Source organism: Crocodylus porosus, unplaced genomic scaffold, assembly GCF_001723895.1.
Source record: "Crocodylus porosus isolate Cpor-Errol unplaced genomic scaffold, CroPor_comp1, whole genome shotgun sequence".
In the NCBI taxonomy this organism is placed as follows: domain Eukaryota; kingdom Metazoa; phylum Chordata; order Crocodylia; family Crocodylidae; genus Crocodylus; species Crocodylus porosus.
The window spans coordinates 651,637-670,176 of record NW_017728925.1 but is presented as its reverse complement, the minus strand read 5'-3'; the positions used below and the strand labels follow the sequence as shown (position 1 = coordinate 670,176).

At 52.4% G+C, this 18,540-nt stretch overlaps 2 protein-coding genes across 2 annotated transcripts in view; both read left to right on the top strand.

The window, feature by feature from the left end:
- The first annotated feature begins 5,379 nt into the window (after positions 1-5,379).
- Positions 5,380-13,301, top strand: LOC109313780 (lipocalin-like). Its single transcript, XM_019540491.1, has 7 exons — positions 5,380-5,613; positions 6,562-6,701; positions 7,397-7,473; positions 10,549-10,662; positions 11,092-11,193; positions 12,345-12,370; positions 13,122-13,301. Exons 1-6 carry the CDS (start codon positions 5,515-5,517, stop codon positions 12,368-12,370), a joined length of 558 nt encoding a protein of 185 aa, XP_019396036.1. The 5' UTR covers positions 5,380-5,514; the 3' UTR covers positions 13,122-13,301.
- A 2,521-nt stretch (positions 13,302-15,822) lies between these two features.
- The window catches only part of LCNL1 (lipocalin like 1), an 11,661-nt gene continuing 8,943 nt past the window's right edge, over positions 15,823-18,540 (top strand). The window contains exon 1 of the mRNA XM_019541086.1: positions 15,823-16,018. Coding sequence (XP_019396631.1) covers positions 15,857-16,018 — 162 coding nt within the window. The 5' untranslated portion in view covers positions 15,823-15,856. The remainder of the gene's footprint in view (positions 16,019-18,540) is intronic.

Genomic DNA, 18,540 nt, shown 5'->3' with positions numbered 1-18,540 from the left:
GGCTGCCACACACCTCCCTGGAGGTGGCTGCATTTCAGTGAGGGGTGGAGTGATTCCAGTACACACGCATGGGAAATACCATGACCACCAAGATGCTTTTCCTACTAGCAGGGGAAAACCATGACCGTGGCAGTACCCTGACTGAGGTAATGCAATTAAAATGGCACTGTGTAGTGAAGGGTTGCACCTTTGTTTGCTTGTGGACAGGAGTCCCTATGAGACCCTCATAGATAGCCTCCCGTTTTGACTTCCAGTGGGAGGATCTCGGCTACATGCCAACTTTATGGAAATGGGAGACTCCTCCCCAGCTTGCTCTGCAGCCATATGGTTGAGGGCAAGGGAAACTCTGTGGTATCAAAACCCCAAGCCTCCAGATGCCCACCAAGGGATTTGGAAGTATCTGAAGCCCAGGCAGGGGTGGAGGATGCTTCCTGGTAGCAAGGCCACATGTGGTTCTTGAATTATTCACATGGATTTGGAATCGATTTGGCTGTTTTGACTTGGGACATGAAAATTTTCCCACAAAAGCAAAACAAAACAAAAACGTATGCATCAAGCTCCTGCATAGCTAGCTGCAATGTAGAAGTACACATCAATCTCTTTCTTTGGACGCACCCCTCCAAGGGCAGTTTGTTTCTTGTGAAACAGGGTCCCTGCGGTGATCCAGCTCTGACGCGGTTAGCTGAAGAGGATGTTAAGGAAAATTCTGCCTTGATGTAAGCTGGCGCAGCTTCCTTTGGTTTTAAAGGATGGCCGCTTATTTATGCAAGGGGAGAAGGCGTGTGTGAGTATGTATATGTGTGTGTGTGTGTGTGTTACCATAGCTGTGACATTGTTTGAAATGACAAGACAATCCTTTCTGCTTTCATAGGACCCATGAAAACACAGGGTTTCTTGCTCCCTCTTCTGGCTCAGTAGCCCCAGTTAATTAATCATCACTGCTTCAGGGGCTGTGCTGGCTTCTGGGCTGACACTGATATGAAGATAATCCAGTCTGTACATTGAAGTCATTGTTACTCAGCCTGCTACTCCAGCCCTGGGCTGTCCACGTGTAACTGTGATGATGCCCCAGGCTTAGGATCTCCACTGCCTCAGGCTCTGCCAATGTCCCTCAACCCTGTCCCAGAGTCATCTTGCTATTCCAGCTCTAGACCCCCTGGCATAGGTGTAACTAGTAATTTTGGCCCCCTGAGGCTGCTATTGCCATGGTATGAACTCCCTGAATATTGGCTGCTGCTCTGGCAGCAGGGCAGGCCTAGGGGAGTTGACATTTTGGCGCCCTTTCTAAGTTGGTACCCTGGGCTGATGTCCAGCTCACTCATCCTAATTACGCTTTTGCCCCTCATCTCCCCACAATACTGGTAGCACTCCCCAGTCCCTGTTTGCCACCCTGGATTATTTCAGCCCTAGGGGCTCCATGAGCACCTCCTGCAAACCCCACCAATGCACTTCTGCCCTCCCTGACATCCCAGGCCTGTCCCCACCCCACATGGACATGTCGCTGCTTCTCAAGCCTGTCCTGTGGTCTCTCCTGTTACACAGTCCTGGGTCTTGCTAGAAGACAGATTAACAATGGTGGTGAATTGATAAGGGGACAGGAGGGAGGACTGAGAGGAGAGCGCTGAGGAGCTCCAGCCTATACAAGTGAAAGGCCCTCGCACTAACACTCTCCCCCAACATCCAGCTTGTCAGCAAGCGCCATGGCTGGGAGCTAACAGCTTTGGAGAGGCTACCAGATCCAACCCTGGAGCAAAGAACGGACATGACCTGCCTTGTTTCTGTCTGCACTTTTGCTCTCTGCTGTATGACCTTCAGAACAGTTCAGCTGGGCGTCATGAGCCTGACATGGCTAAGTGCCATGGGAAATCTCCCTTAGCTGAAGTGGCAAGGGCAAGAGGGTCTGAGTTCCACAAGGGCGAATGGAGGAACATCTCTGAGTTGCTAGACACCTTGGTGACAGAGGCCCATAAAATAGAGGGGGGTTGCTAGTGACCCCCGGGACCCCTGGCAAGGATGAGCCAGAATGTCCAGTGAGTCTCTGGGCTGAGGAAGGCCATGACCTCTGCCCCATCCTGCTCCCCCTGATGCCCAGAGCTCTTGTAATGCTCATCCCTGCCCTTCTTGGCTTTTGTTTTGTTTTAATAAAAGACAAAGCCTCTGTGCTGACTTCTCCTTCCCCACAGGCATAGTCTGTAATAAACTGGTCCCAGCTGGATGTGGGGAATGTGTTTGGGGAGGCAGGACAGGGGGGTATGGAGAGATAAAAACAGCTGTTATGAAAACAGGGTCCTTACATAAAGATCCATTGGCAGGGATGCAGTTCTTGGAGGGAGAGGCTGACCTTTGGGTGGAGCTGGGATCATGACAAGAGGTAGGGAGCCTAGCCAGGACATGGCGTTGCTATGTAGATCTCATCTCAAAGCGCGCAGGGGTTCTCCCACGGGTGCTGTCAAAACCTCACCAAACCCAGCTGGGGGAAGGGTGGCAGGAGCAAAGGCCTTTACTGCCCTATCGCAAGCTTTTACATGGGGTTTCAAAACCTCCCAGATAAGATAAGCTCAAGTTAGGACAGCTCAGAGATGCAGCCGGTTAATGGGAGCTTCCACAGAAGATGGTGGGGGACCGAGCTGTGAAAGCGAATGTGTCTCATTGCACAGGGGTGCTGGGGTAGAAACCTTTAATGGCAGTGAAGGTCCTTTTGCCAAGTGACAGCAGATTCTCCTAGGTTGAATACAGGTCTGTGGATCCTATGGCAAGACCTTCAGTGCCCCCTAGAACCGCAGTACCACAGACTGAGAATTCACTGCTTGAGTTAATGCATTTGTTTCCACAGATACAATTGCATAAATGTTTTGAGGCTGAAGTCTCTGAAAGCCCCAGATCAGGTGAGAGCTCCTAAGATCAGTATGTATGAAACAAGGCAGCCAACGAGATAAATGGAACAAAGAAGTTTATGGCTGAGAAGACCCAGGGACCTTGGGGTTATTTAGTCTCCAGAGGAGACAATTGAGAGTTGGCCTCACTGAAATATTTTAACTAGCAGAAGGGTTTCTATTGAAGCAGCTGCTCTCTTGGAGATCACTGGATAGGAGGCTAGAGCTGGGGAGGTTATTGTCTTAATTCTTCCTACACAGGAGACATTGTTTTAGAGAGACATTGATGATTCCTGAGCCAGGCCCCCCCAAATAATGGGATTGGCTTAAAAATCCCAGGATTTTTTAAAGCCGTTGACAGGCTTCTGCTCATTCATCATGAGTTCTTGAGCATTAGGAATAGCATTTTCCATTTTTACTTCACAGCCACAAAGACCAGAAGCTGCCTTTTAAAAAAAAATGCAAGAAGAGATTCTCACGTAATCCCAGGATTCCAGGAGCTGGAGCTTCAGAGAAACATCCGCTGGTGTAAGAGTGTGTAAGGCACAGAACGGACCCTGAGCATGAACTGATGGACCCCAGCAGCATCACTTCAATCCACAAAAGGGGGTAGAAATGGGCAACGGGTCAGCCAGTTTGGGTGGAAATTCATTGCAGCATTGGAGGCTTGTGCAAGCATGAAGGGGAGTGAGGAGGTGGATAGGGTACCTTTAGGCTGGCCTTGTTCTGGGGTGTACCACCTGTGCTTTACATCTGTGACTAGCCATAATGGAAAGGCATGCTCTGCTGGTTGTTTTTCATGTGCATTTGTATTTGAAAGGGCTGGTGCATCTTTCTTGCAGCTCATGGCCAGAATGGAGCCAGGATCAGAGCTGCACCTGCCATGGCACGTCTCTTAGAAGCACATGCAGAAAGCAAAGCTTCCTGGTTGCTGCGAGAGCCACTGGCAGTCTGTAGATATCAGTCCCCATTAGTTCTATATGCAGGGTTGGACTCTCTTTTTGTTCTCTCTGCTGATGTGTCTAGCTGGGGCTCTGGCATAGCGAATACAAACAGCTGTAGGTGCCATTGGGATCAAAATAGAACAGCTCAGAGCAAACCTGTCCTGCCTGTGCATCAGACAGAGCTTCAGTGACTGTGAACTGTGCAAATGCCACTGGGGCCAAGCTTAGATAAGCCACTTTTGACACGACTGCTCTGCATTGCATCAGCTTCAGCCCTGGGCTCACTCTTTTGGGTGACAGAGAGGATCTTCTGTAGCTCAGTTACTTGTTTTGAGGGGCAATTTCAAACTTTGCTCATTTGGGGCTGTGAGTTGTAAGGCTGGGAACTCCTGGGATCTGATTTAGTAAGGCACCAATGCAGTAGGGCACCTTCTACACTTCTGAGCATTCCTCATGACCTAAGAGGACAAGCTGATAAGCTTTCCCAGATGGGCAAACCCATCAGGCCATCCCTTTCTGGGGGTGCTGGGTACAAACTATGTATGTGGACATGGTCGCAGTGAGCCCTTAGCAGCAGAACCCATCGCCAGGGGCCTACACTAGAGCGGTTCTGCTTCCTTGTGGCCATGCCCAGCTTTCTGAGCTGAGTTGTGAGTTATCTGTAACTCTGGGACTGGTAGAAATTTCATTCTGCATTTTTAAGTATCCAGGGGCCTGTTTGATTGTGGGAGCACCTGCCAACATTATGGAAATGGAGAAGTGATTTTGGCAAACAGAAAGTTATCGCTGAAAGACAATGGAGGATAGAAGTGAGTGGTCAAGGGACAGGGCCCAGTGGAATTGCAGCAAAAAGCCACTTTGCTCTAATCAAATGCTCGAGAAAGCATTTGAATGATGACGAACAGGAAGGGGTTGGTGCACAGGGAAGATACTCATGTTTGTTCATATAAACCTGACAAATTTGAATCAAATGCTCTTTAAACAGCTCCCTGGTATACGAGCATAGCACATGCAGCCCAGTAGGGCAAGATGCACACACTTTACTCTCCTTCCTGCAGCCTTTCTCTCTGTCCTGTCTTGCTTTTGTCATTTCCCTGATTCTACTATAAAAAAGAAGAAGTGGGGAGTCGATGGGTTGCTCTGTGCACATGTAGAAGTACGGTAAACTCTCCACCTGAGTCAGGCAGGAGCAATCTGATTCCTTCACCCCACTCCTCCCTAGGGAAAGATTTGGTGGTGCTGTTGTTGCTCATGTGGTTGTTTTACTTGTCTTTATTCTTCTCTGCTGGCCAAGTCCAGTTTGCCTTTCCATGGAGGCAGAGACAGCTGCAGAACTGGCTGCAATCCACTCTTTCTGCTGCACGAATTCTGGCATTTAGAAGCAGATGGCTAAAATTAACAGCAGGGAATGGTTTGTGGGTTCCCCTGCCTGGCCCAGCCCCCAGCTTGCCCTTTGGATGTCCCAGCTCACTCACGCTCTTTGTCTCTTGCATAACCTAGCTCAGCAGGAGAGAGATGGGGCTGGTATTTGCTAGTACTGTCCTCCTCTGGGATATTGCACTGCCTGCTGGCTAATAAATAGGGGGCTTGGCTGTGTCTCTTGCACTCACACGCACAGCCTGCCTCGTCTGTGCACAGCCCTCCAGTGAGCTCAGCTCCACAGGATCACAGAGGTGAGGGGAAGAAGAGTCAGAAACATGCAGACAGCGTTGTTCAGCATCCTGGGGCTGGCCCTGATCGGTTCGCTGCGTGCACAGGAGGATGTCCCCGTGCAGCCTGACTTCCAGCCGGAGAAGGTAACGTGGCCCCCAAACAATCCTGCGCTCCAGCCTGCTATGGGGGTGTTGGATCAAATCCCTTCCTTCTACTTGTAGAGATGGGGTTGGAGCTGGGCCAAATTCCAGAAGCTGCTGAAGGCAGGGCAGTGGAAAGAGGCAGGATTGGTTCAGCCTGTTTTGGATGGCGGGGTGGGCCAGCTGGGAATCTAAGTCCCACACTGGGTGTGGATACTGAATGCTCCCCAGCACCATTATTCAGAGCATACTGGGGGGACTTGAGGTATCATCAGACCATTGTAGGGCAGCTGGAACATCTGGATTTGGGTTCAGATTCTGGGCTGAATGTGGGTTGGGGCTGTGACTTCAGTCAGGGCCTGTGGCTACAGTAGTGGCTGAAGGGAGGTGCGTATTGTCTTTCCCCTCTGTGCCTGGATTCCCTGAGCAGCATCCCCTTCCTTTATTGTACCAGTAGCAAAATCTTGCCAGCAGCAATATCCCTAAAGCTGGTAGGGCAGACTGTCATAGGCAGTGCTGGCAGCTGATACTGAATAGGAAGACCCATACAAGCCAGGTCCTTCTCTCCTATGCGTAGGGCTAGGGGCATCCATGGAAACAGGAAGGGAATGCACCATATAGAGTGATTAAAGGAATCTTTTTCATATAATTAGCTGGTGGAACTCACAGCCCCATGATTTAATTGAAGCAAAGTATTTGTAGTGCTGAAGAGAGCACCAACAGTTATAGGAGATAGAACAAGAACCTCCCACTGCTGTGCATGCACCAATCCCAGCTGAGAGGGGGAAAAGAAAGAGTTAGTTATTCCATAATGGCCTAATTTCCTGCCTCATCTTCTTAGGTAGCTGGTTCTGGCCCCTGTTAGAGGTTGGGACACTGGGATGGGAGGCCCAGTGTTTTACGTGTACTGCCGGTGCCACTATTGCTGTGGTGAGAGGATGTCGTGTGCAGTTGACAGGGAAATGGTACAGTATTGGTCTGGCCTCCAACGCCAAGTGGTTCCAGGACAAGAAGGCTTTGATGAAGATGTGCACCACTGTCATTGAGTCCACCCCAGAAGGCAACCTGGATGTCACCAGCACCTACCCCAAGTAAGGCAGGTGCCATCAGGGAGTGCTGCTGTCAGTGCCGGGAGGGGGGACAACCCACTGCCCTTCTCCCCCAAAGGGGCTCAGTGGGGCCAGGGGTGCCCTTTCTTATGTTCCTCTTCTGCATCTGTCATGACACCCACAGCGAGACCAAGGGTGGGCCCCCTGGTCAAGCAGGCTCAGTGTTGGGATGTCTTAGAGTGGGTTTAGTGCAGTGATGCAGACTTGATGCCTCTAGAATTGTTCCCCTTAGGATGGGAATGAGTCAGGCAGAAGGATCTTGGGGGACCTCAACTTTCCCTACAGTGTCCATGGGGAGCTCACCAAGGTCATTTGAGGCCCAATCCTGACTTCATCCAGTTCTATGGAAGCTTGGGGAAGCTGGAGGCTTGAGTATGAGGGCTGTTGGGGTAGGGAATGCCATGTAGGAGACACTAGGGTCTCTCCTCAGCCCAGGATGTGCTGCCTTTAAGGGCACTGAGGGCTTGACTCAGCTTTCCCTTGTGCTGGTGGAGTTCAGTGGTGGCAATGTAGAAGTCAGAGGAGCTCCCCGACCCAAGCTCAAGCATCACAAACAGGAGCAGAACCCAGGAATGGGGCAGCCTTGGCTGTCTCCTGGAGCCTGAGGCATTGGTGGCACGCAGAGCCCTGGCAGAGCTTCCGGCTCTTGTTCTTTGTCTCCTGTTGTGCCCCTGCAGGTCTGATAGGTGCGAGAAGAGGAACAGCCTTTACATCAAGACAGACCAGCCCGGCCGATTCAGCTACACCAGCCAGCGTGAGTAAACGTTCATTGGCCATACCCTGAGTGAGGTTGTGGTCTGGGTGCAGAACAGCACGGCCCTTGTTGGGCAGGATGGCTGGAAGCCATCAGATAAACCCCTATTCTTCATGTTCGAGGCACCTTCCTGCTAACAGAGTCCCAGGCAGTTTGTATATCCTGAGGACTTGGCAGGTCTGGTACTTACTAATCAGAGCAAACAGATTACAGGGCAGGGAACTGAACCCTCAGCCTGGGCAAGCGCTCCAGGAATACGTGTCTAATTGCCATTATGTGATGCTGAAGTACAATGGGAGAGGGCAATGCCAAGGTTCTTGGCAGAGGGCATCAGCCTCAGCCAGACTGCGGGATCCTTGTCCGTTCAGGCAAGTAAGACCCTATAAAATCACCAGCTCAGTGAGTAAGGAGCTCATCCCATCAGAACCCCCCAGGCTGTGACAGATTGATGGGACAGCTCAGACTGCTGAGCAGAGCAAGGAGTAGGGCCCTAATTATGTATTCAGAGCTAAATATTACCTTCTCTTGTAGACAGAAACACAAACAAGGGCACAACTGAGATCAGTGTTGGTGCAGGGAAGCAGCAAAGTGTGACCCATGCCACCCTTGATCCACAGCACAGAGCCCAGAGCTGGCAAACAGGGATTTGGGTAATTCCCAAGAATAAGACATAGGCCAAGGATAGTAGCATAGAGCTATAGGGCCTGATCTTGAGAGGGACTGAGCACGTTCAGCCTAAACTGTGTCACAGGATGAATTAAATCAGCCTCTCAGGAATGCAGGGAGGATGTGCACATAGTGAGGTTCCTTGCTGGGTTCTCCATCTGACCTTGGGAGCAGGAAGGAGTGTAGCCGGAAGCCCCTACTTCTTCCTTCTTGCTCCTGCTTTCCTTCTGTCTTTCCTCAGGCCCCTCTTTGTAAGGGCTCCGGTGCAGGGGGATGAACTAGCTGATCTCCTAAGGTCTCTTGACAGCAATTCTCTGGTCCTTTGGCTTTCCCTTCTTTCTGCCTTGGGGAGGTGCTATGGAGAGCACTGGATAAACCCAAAGCCTCAGTAGTGTTCTTCTCACTCTCTGCTTTTCCTGCTACTCTTTTTCTCCCATTTTTCCAGCTTCTCCTTTCTTTGTCCCTCGAGGGAGGAGAGACCTCCCCTGCTTTCTTCCCTTCCATTCTCTGACCTCTGCCCAGCAGCATCAGTGGAAGGGATATGAACAGACAACAGCTGCTAAGGAAAATGAATGAGATTGCATGTAGCTGAACCTGCTGGTGGGGATTGAGATGGATGAGCCCAGTGGGCTTGGTGCTGGGGGCCTGAGACCCAGAGTGGGGCTAGCATCCAGCTGCCTGTTGCACTCAGCAAGAACTAAGTCACAGTCATGGAGCTGTGCCCACAGGTCTGATGGATCCTGCCCAGGGCTTGGAACCTGATGTGCATTTTACAACTCCCCATAGCACTTTACGTCTGCCTGTGCCAGGTCCCCAGGTGATGAATTGGCTGCATTCTGCTGGAGTCAGTGACCCAGATGTCCAGTTGGAGAAAACTGGGTGCTCTCCACTTCAGCCCACAAAGCAGTTCTTCCAAGGGTGCTCCTGGGCCCTGCGCCACCACCATCCAGGCCAGCTCACAGTAGCCAACAATGTGACCCTTCTCTTCTGCAGACGTTCCAGGCATAGGCCTTAGGCCAGCGGTTCCCAAACTGTGGGTCGCAACCCCCAATAGGGTTACAACATTAGCAGGCTGGGTCATGAAAAACAGGAATCCGGGTTTTCTGTTCACTGTGGAAAAATGTGGATTTCCTCCTTTACCAGAAAAAAATGTGGGAAAATGCAGGGTAACACTGGCAGAGTTCCAGCCTGCAAGGGGCTGCTTGAGACTGGGGGGAGCAAGCAAGGGCAATCAGGGGAAAGGGGTGCTACATGCATGTGCACGCCCACATGCATATGGCATCCAAGCAGCTATGGAGAGCAGCTCCTGCAGCTTCCTCCAGGTCAGTCTATAGGGGTGGGAGGAGGGGGCACAGGCAAGGCATTGGGGTGGGGGAGCAAAGGTGATGTGGCAGGGAAGCATGTGCCTCTGCACCCACAGCGGGGCATGGGGTGTGGGGTTGCAGTGGGGCCAGACCAGCTCCAGGTAGGAGCGGCCTCCATGGCCCAGTGGGTGACTCCATGGTCACCAAGGTGAGGCACGGCAGTGGCACAGAGTTGTGCCCCCACTGCTAGATGGCAGGGGGTGCTTCAGCTTGATGGCCATGGCAGCGTGGTGCTCCCGCCTGTGCTGGGTCCTGCCTACTGGCCCATGGAGCCCCCAAGGGGAGGCAGTGTGGTGGGGAGCCCTAAGCCCAGAGCAAGCATACCACATCCTACCGCCCACGGACTCCTTTTCAGCTGTGCTGCTCTGGCTGCAGCAGCTGCCATGCCCTGTGGGCAGCAGCTGGGGCTCAAGCACTGCTGGGGGAGGCAGCGGACTGCAGGCCCTGGCCTTGGGGCACCTCAGGGAGTGCTGCAGGTTGGGAGCAAGGGGCCATGCTGAGGAAATGGGGTCATAAATGGGGTCAGGGTGAGGAAAAATTTGGGAAGCGCTGCCTTAGGCTGTTCCCCTGCCAGCAGGAATGCATGGTGATGCCAGAGGTCTGTGAGCCAGCGCTCACCCTGCAGTGAATGGACAGGGGTGGTGGGAAGTGAGGCTGAGTGAGGGGGGTTCTCCAGGGCTCCCTACTCCCTCATACGAAAGGATCAAAGAGGTCTGACCATGAATATCAAGTGCAACAGAGAGAGCCAGGTTTTGAGCACTGCCCGTGGACTTGTCCCTGCCTGGGACTCCAGCTGGCTGCTTTCATGTATGTCCTTTGCTTCCTCTGGCCCCACAACCCCCAAGCCCTGTCTGTGACTCCTGCTGCCCCAGGGAAGAGATCACAGCAGGCAGTTAACCCCCTGCAAGCTGTAAATTAACCCTTGCCAGGGCAGCCATAAAACAAGCTGGGGAAGGTGCTTCCGGCTGCAACTGTAAAGGGAGGCAGTGGGTGCATGTGATCTCTGCTTGTCTCAGCCGTGTTCTCCTTGTCTGTGCCCCTTCAGGCTGGGGCAGCCAGCACGACATCCGCGTGGTGGAGACCAACTACAGTGAGTATGCTCTGGTGTACACCAAGAAAGTCAAGGACACCAACACCTTCACCATGGTCCTGCTCTACGGTACGTCTGGGCCAGGAGAGCAAGTCTTGCTGCCTTGGCCCTGCCTCTTGGGTGTCTTTTCTAGCTGGGGCCCCCCTCCGGGCCTTGAGGCAGGAACTCCCACAGAAAGAGCATGTTCAGCTCTAGCCCCAATGCTCTGGGAAGCAATTGGCAGAGCCAGAAGGCTGGATGCCAGCCCTGGGGTCCCTCACAAAGATGACTATACAGTGGATTTTGCTCAGGAGGATGCCGGACACTGGGAGACCCTCTACTTCTCTCTAGTTCCCATAGCAGCCTGTCCCCAGCACACCAAGTACTGCCACCCAAGGGCATGCTGGGGTCACCAGTGCAGCTGGGTGGACTGTACCGGACTATGGTGCGACTTATTTCCCTTCCTTCTGAGATGAAGGGCTCATGCTCACTCTGGAGTGTTTTGCTTCCTTGGATCAGGGAGAACTAAGGAGCTGAGTCCTGAACAGCTGGAGAAGTTCATCCAGTTCTCCAAGGGGCAGGGGCTGCCAGAGGACGCCATTCTCATCCTGCCAAAAACTGGTAAGAAAAAGTCACCTGTAACAAGGACACAGAGGACAATGGAGTAAATTCCATGCCCAGTGCGGGAATCAGACCTCGGTTCACTCCGCCTGTGTGCGCTGCACAAGCTCTGCCTTCCATTCCCAGACCCTAGCGCAATGACCCTGGCGTCTGCTTATACAGACACTTAAATTGATAGCTGCATCATTTTGGGCACGTACAAGCTTTTGGACATGGCCTAATTCTCAAGGTGCTGAACACTTACACTTCCCATTGCCTTTAGCAGGATCTGAGGAAGCTCAGTGCTTCTGCAACTGACTCTTCCCTGGCTGATTTCCCTGTTTATCCATAAAGCTGGCTCTTAAAAGGAGAACAGGCCTGTTGGGCTAGTGCGAATAAGGGGCTAGTATCCAATAGCATTATCAAAGCACTGAAGTCTTCTTGCTATTCCAACCCTGGGCTCATCAATAGTCCTCCACCCAGATCCTCCACACCAGTACATCCCACCCCCCAGCACATCCTGCACCCTTCAATCCCAGCTTGCAACCCTCTTGTCTCCTGATTTTCCTCAAGTTTGACCAAAAAGCCCTCTACTAGCCATTCCTGCCCCTACCAGCATTGCTGATGCCCTTCAGTCTCAATCCACAACCCTGTGCCACCCATGCTGTCCAAGCTTGGGTTCCTCTTCTTCCCCACAGCTCAGCTGGTGCCTCTCAGCCCTGTCCAACCTCCTACTCTTTCAATTAAAGGCTAAGCTGGACTCTCAGGTTGATTGTGACCAGAATATGTGCACCCTTTTAATGGCTTCTCCCACATGGCTTCTCCCACAGAAGAGGCTTCTCCCACATGGCTTTAAATGGACATTAGCTGCTTGTGTCCCACTGTAGTATCACGGCAGCTCCTTGCCAACAGAGTGGCCCCTGTATTGGTTTTTGCTGCCCTTAGTTCCCTTCCCAGTGAGAGACAGCACTTTGTTTTGGGCTTATGCCCCCCTGCAACTCTGGAGCCACAGGGCCTACCCGGGATGGCTGAGAACTGCAGCACACCTGGCTGCACAGTCCCTGTCCTGAGGACTGATGAGGGGGTGCTAGGCAGGCTCTGTCAAGGCAGGTTTTGAGCGGTGGGTCTCCGCAGCGGGTGCGCAGGAGCTGATCTCTGTCTTCTCTCCCCAGATCAATGCATGGAAGTTGCTGTTTAGGTGAGCTGGACGTTTCCTTAAGGGCTTGTGGTTTCTGGCAAGACAACACCACAGGGGTGTCTGCACCGGCTGGGACTTCAGAAAGTGCCTCTAAGCAGAAGCCATTCCCACTGCTGCAATGCCAGTCCTGATTTACCCTCTCTTGGGCCTTGCTTTTGACACAGGAATTCACTTAATGTTTAGGTTAACCTTTGCTCCAGCAAGGGCTGCTCTCAGAGTTCCTCTCTCAGTGCTATTCAGCTCTTCCCCTAGGTCCTCTGCCCAGAGAACTGGTCTCTGTCCCCTACCTCCATGTGAGGATGGGAGTCACCTGCTTCAGAGAGCCACTTCTTGGCCCAATCCTAGCAGGAGCAGCACCTCTGTATGGTCTGGCTGTCTCAACAGACACTCACACAACTGAGCTTATGCAACAACTTGCAAGGCATTCATTTACCCCTCCATGGGCTGGAATTACAATGGGGTTCTGGGTTGACCCCTTAGGAAGGACTGGGAGGGGCCCCTGAGAGCACAGCAGAGACAGGCCCTAATTGTAATGAATGGAAAGGGCTCTCTTCATGGAGCAGGCTGGACACAGCCGGACTCTGTTGTTATTCGTCTCAGGCTCACAGACTAATCCAGCCCTTGCAGCTAGGCCCTGCATCTCCCTAGGCCCTGGCTGGACTGTGGGAGGACTGCTGGCTGCACTGCTGGTGCAGGGCTGGGGGGTTGCACAATGTTGTCAAGGCAAAACTAAGCAGCATTTCCCTTCCAGGCAGAAGCAGCAAGACACTTGATCCAGGTTTTCTTGCAAGAGAGAAAATGACTTGCTAACCCACCAGCCTTCCTTCCCACCCCAACACAGCTCTGTGTACCTATAGCCGTGTGAGCCACCTGGCTTAGCACTTCGGTAACATTCCCCTGCCCCCTGATTAAACCTAAATGTAAAACACCAGGCTGTTTGTCTCCTTTGCTGGCTTCCTCAAGGACCTGCAGGTGCTGAGGGGTCTCCCCTGGTCGCAGCTTTGAGAGACCAGCTCATCAGATTCATACAGCATTGGCCTCGAGTTTGTCAGGAACAGCTCCTTTGGGATTGATCCTCAGCTCTCAGCCCTGGCTGTGAGTGTTGCTTCAGTCCTTGCTTGGGGGTCTTGTTGTGCGCATGATGCCAAGGGCTTAGTGTCCCTGCCAGCCAAGTCCATGCTTGTGGTTGTGTCCTGGCTGCCTGGCACCTGGGAGTGACATCTTCATTTCACCATCATTTCCCACAGGACTGGACAGTGAGGTCATTTACTTCCAGGGTCCTGCTTCCAGTGCAGCTCAGTGACCAAAAGCCAGTAGCAGGGGGTGACAGTTCAGTTCAGCAGCCTGTGTGGATGGGGCTCAGGCCAGTCCCAGTGTGCGATGTCCTTCCTACCATCTGGCAAACCTTCTCCGCACCCCTGGTTCACCTATCGCCAGGCGAAGGGGCAGGGAGCAGTAGAGGTAAATCTCTTTTATCTTGCTTCCACTGTGGCAGAGCTCAGCATTCCTGTGCTCTGCAGCTGCTGCTACCCACTGAAACCAGATAGGCAGCTTTTAAACTCCCGTCCTTGCCTCAGCTTGAAAGGGATGGTCCCCTGGTTAAGAGGCCGGGGAGAGGGGGGTTGAGACTCTTGCTCTACCACAGACTTTCTGTGTGACCTCAGGCAAGTCCCCCTGTGCCTCAGTGACCCATCTCTAAGGTGGAGATGATAGCACTGCCTGGCTAGTAGATAAACGTAGTTAAACATTTGCCTGATCTAAACAGCCCATCAGGCTATCCTGGTAGCAAAAACCAGCTTTATAGCCAGCTGCACTTCAGGAGCCATCCTGCCCAGCTGCCTTAGACTCCTCTGCCTGACCAAGGAGGGACACGGTCAGCATGGCTGGGACTATGCTTAGGCAGAACGAGGCTTGGCACGTCTGCCTCCTAGAGCCATGCTGAGATTCCTAAACCACTTGGACCCACAGCCCAGCTTACAGGGGGCCAGAGGATGGTAAATATGGGAGCAATTGGAGGAGCTTAAGTATGATGGTAAGAGAAGATCACTCTCACCCCAGTTGTGCTGCGGAAAAAGAGGGGGGGACGGTGCTACTATGAACTGGTCAGGAAAGGTCTATGGAAAGCAGGGGCTCATTTTGACCCTTTTGGGATGCCACAGGCAAAACCCTGTCTCTGGGATAAGAACCCTCCGTTGAGTTATGAGAGTGCATGAGGTGGGGCTGTCCCCGACACAGAGGCTAACGCACACCGTGACACAGGCCCCTGGGAAGGGAACTAAGGGCAGCAAAAACCAATTTCCCTTTTGCCAGTACAGCATAGCAAGCTCTTCACCACTGCAACCACTGGGTGTGGGAAGTCACTGCAGCTAAAGCTGGGCTGAAACTGGTCCAGTCAAAGGCTAAAACCCCTGTCCAGTGTAAGTGAGTGGGAGAGTCCGCTCCAGAGACAGAAGGGAAGGGGGAGGCTGGTGGCCATCCAGGCCCCTGTAGGGCAGCCTCCTGGATCAGCTGTGGGCTTTACTGCCAGCTGCCCCAGCCTCTGCTGCAGTGCAGTGGTGTGGCCTGAGCAGTCAGATGTCCTCTGCACCAGTGTTAGAGCGTGGTCTGCAGTGTTGCCAGCCTTGGGGATTTCATCAGGACTCTCATGATTTCAGTGTTTCTTCTTAAATGTCACACGATCATCTCAAACTTCAATTTAAAAAAAGACTTTAAGGGTCAGACTCCTTTCATTGGGTGTTGGGGCAACCTGTACTGCGTGTGTGACTCAGCACCAGATGCCCAGTGCAAATGCTCTGCACAGTGCAAACATCTCAGTCCCCATAATGTCCACATCAAACCAGGGCTGGGGGGGTCTCTGTCAGTAAAGATATGGGCTGAGGAAGCCCAGTTTGTGAGATGCTTTCTCTCACTCTAGTGGTGGCTGGGTCCTGCCTGCTACCACCTTAGCCAACAAAACCTGGTCTTTGAGCTCTGCTGAAGGCCTGTGACTTTAGAACTAAATGTCCCAGGGTCCATCCCTGCCACTGACCCTATCCCTAGGGGTACAGTGTGACAACAATGCCAGTTTGTCTAACAGCACCACTATTCATTCCTACTGTATTTGCTTAGATCAGGGCATCCCGGAACAGAAGAGAAACACTAATTTACACTTGCATACAAAGGACTCTTTGCACTTCCCTTTTGGATCATAACTCTGCTATTTGATGGGGTTTTAGCTGCCTCAAAATCCAAAAGTTCTGTGGTCCGAGCTGCTATTTCACAGCATCCAAGGAGATTGTTCCTTGTTAGATGCTTCTGAGAACCCCTCATTTAGTTGTGGTTCAGGAATTAGACAAAACCCAGCTAATGCTGTCACCTAATACCCTGAATAATTATATCAGTAGTGCTCTTACATAACCTGTTGCACAAACCGCTGGTGGGGGGTCAGAAGTGACTGTGGTTGTGGCTTTGGCCTGCCCCCTCAAGAGGGATATAAAATTGTGCACCATGTGGAAGCTGGCGTGGTCCTTCAAGTCACCTGCAGATTCTCAGTGTGAGCGCAGCGCTGTGAGGATGAAGGCCATGCTGTTGAACATTGGGCTGGCTCTGCTCTGTGTGCTGAAGACCCAGGCAGAGGTCCCTGTCCAACCAGACTTTGATCTCAAGAAGGTAATGGAGAGGGAAGATGCAATGACACATGGGTGGAGGGTGAATGCCAGTGAACATGTCTTCCTGGATCTATGAGGGACACTCCCTTTTGCTGGTTTGGTACCTGCAGCTGCCCCTGTTACAAGAGTTGACTCTCTAGGACACCCTTAGCAGAGCAGGGTGGGGGAGACACTCAAAGACGCTGACTCAGTGACTTGGAACCATGGACTTGGGCCACCTCCAGCCCCCACAGGCAAGTTCTCCACTGCTTCCTGGGCCCACCCCAACCCAGAGACCCTGCAGAGTAGAATCCTTATAGACAACAAATGGATGGTGTGGCGAGACGGTAGGGGGCAGTACTCTGCTGAGCCACCCACCTCACTTGCCACACCCAAAACCATGCTCTGGGAGTCTCCCTTGGGGAGCCTACATCCAGCTGCCCCCTTCCTGGAGACCTCCTGTAAACCTGGGGTAATACCGCCACCACCCGGGCACTGGTCTCAGTTAGGGCTCTGTGCAGCCCGGGATACACAGACCCAGTCAGCCTTGACAGTGCTTTGCCCCCTGGTAATATCTCTGGGTGCTCCTTATAGCCTTGGGGCCCTTCCCCACCAAGATATCCTCAGGTAGGCCTGAATTAGTTAATAATCAGCTAAGAGCTGCTAGGAGCGAAATGCATCTCTGACACCTCTCCCCTCAGGCATCCACAGCTAGGCGTGTTGAGTCAGATAGCTTTTTATTGATCAGAGAAAGAGAATGGGGTTGGGTAGAAAGCAGAGGACGTTCAAGAGAATAGCAAAACACCTTGAGCAATACAGAAAAAAATGAGCCTTTCATTAAATATTAAGTTTAGAGACCCTTTAATACACATCTAAATTATTTATATCTAACTTTCTATCTAGTTGGCTAGATACCTGCCTGGGGTATTGGATAAATATCTGGCTGGGGTATTATGATACCAGCACTCGCTCCCGCCCAGGGCAGGGGGTCGGACTTGATGATCTGTTCAGGTCCCTTCCGACCCTAGAAACTATGAAACTAGTTTTCAGGCATCCTTACTGATTCATGTAGTCAGCAGCCTGAGGTCTCTGCTCGAGTCTGTCCAAGATGCCTGCTGGAGGAAGCAAGCCCCCCAGACCAAGTGCCCTGACTCTTAAATAACTTCTCTGACCTCATCACTTGCTTCCAACCAGAAACAGGCATTATTTGAACACTGATGATGCAGACCAATCATTTCAAACAGTGGCAGTACATAGGGGGCGCATGTGGGTGCATGTGCACCCCCTGAGCGTGATGGTGAACCCCCTACAAAAAGGTGCCGCTGGCAGCAGCTATGAGTGGTCACTGACCCTTGGTGGGCACTCGCCACCTCCCACCTCCCCGCTGGCAGTGCCAGCAGTGTCTGTGGGAGCTCCCTTGCTTACCGCTGCCATGCTCCCACTGCCGCGCTTCCACTCTCGCCATGCCCCGCCAGTCGCCAGGGGCACGCATTGTTCATGATTTCAGAAGTGGTCAGCAGCCCCTGGTGAAGTGGCTAGAGTCACCATACTAGATCCACAGGTTCCCTGGAGGGAAACTTAAGACAAAGGGCCTGGACACAATAAGGGGGATAGGAGGTGGTCCTCTCCAGTCCCATGGGAAGCAAAATATACAGCACAAACAAGAAATAGAACAAAATAAATCCAAAACACACTCAGCCAGCAGCTAAAAGGGAGATGCACACCCAATGGAAGGGAGGGGCCATCACCAGGGAGGACTATACCTCGGTTGTGTGGGGTTGCAGGGGGGCAGTCAGGGAGGCCAAGGTAGAGATGGAACTAGGACTAGCTACCCAGATCAGGGACAACAAGAAGTCCTTTTTTAAATGCATAGGGGGCAAAAAGAAGGGACCGGGTCATGTGGGGCCCTTGCAAGACACGCTAGGAAATCTGGTCGTCACACCAGATGACAAAGCTAACCTACTTAACAATTTCTTTGCCTCCATTTTCCTGAGCAGGGACCAGATCACCCCCCCCACTGGGCCCCCCTCAGGCCCCAGGGGAGGCGCACCTAGGCCAAGGGTCAGGGAGGATCTAGTCAGGGAACTTCTGGAGGGACTGGATGTATTTAAATCAGCTGGTCCGGATGATCTCTACCCCCAAGTGCTGAGGGAATTAGCTGAGGTCATTGCGGGACCCCTGGCACGGCTGTATGAGCACTCATGGTGCTCTGGTGTGGTGCCAGAGGACTGGAAGAGGGCCAATGTGGTTCCCATCTTCCAGAAAGGGAGGAAGGAGGACCCGGGGAACTATAGGCCAGTTAGTCTTACCTTGATCCTGGGCAAGCTTTTTGAGAGAATTATTCTGGTACATGTCCACGAGGGGCCAGCAGGGGAGATTATGCTCAGGGGCAACCAACACGGGTTCATCAGTGGCAGGTCCTGTCAGACCAACCTGGTGGCCTTCTACGACCAGGTCACCAAATCCTTAGATGCAGGGGTAGCAGTGGATGTAGTCTTTCTGGACTTTAGGAAGGCCTTTGACCCATCTCTCACCCCGTTCTCA

What these genes read in the sequence shown, in the direction of transcription:
- LOC109313780 (XM_019540491.1), top strand. Translation starts at nt 5,515, where the DNA reads ATGCAGACAGCGTTGTTCAGCATCCTGGGGCTGGCCCTGATCGGTTCG. An exon ending in GTCACCAGCACCTACCCCAA is followed by an intron (nt 6,702 to 7,396) that starts GTAAGGCAGGTG and finishes GTGCCCCTGCAG; the next exon opens with GTCTGATAGGTGCGAGAAGA. An exon ending in CACCATGGTCCTGCTCTACG is followed by an intron (nt 10,663 to 11,091) that starts GTACGTCTGGGC and finishes TCCTTGGATCAG; the next exon opens with GGAGAACTAAGGAGCTGAGT.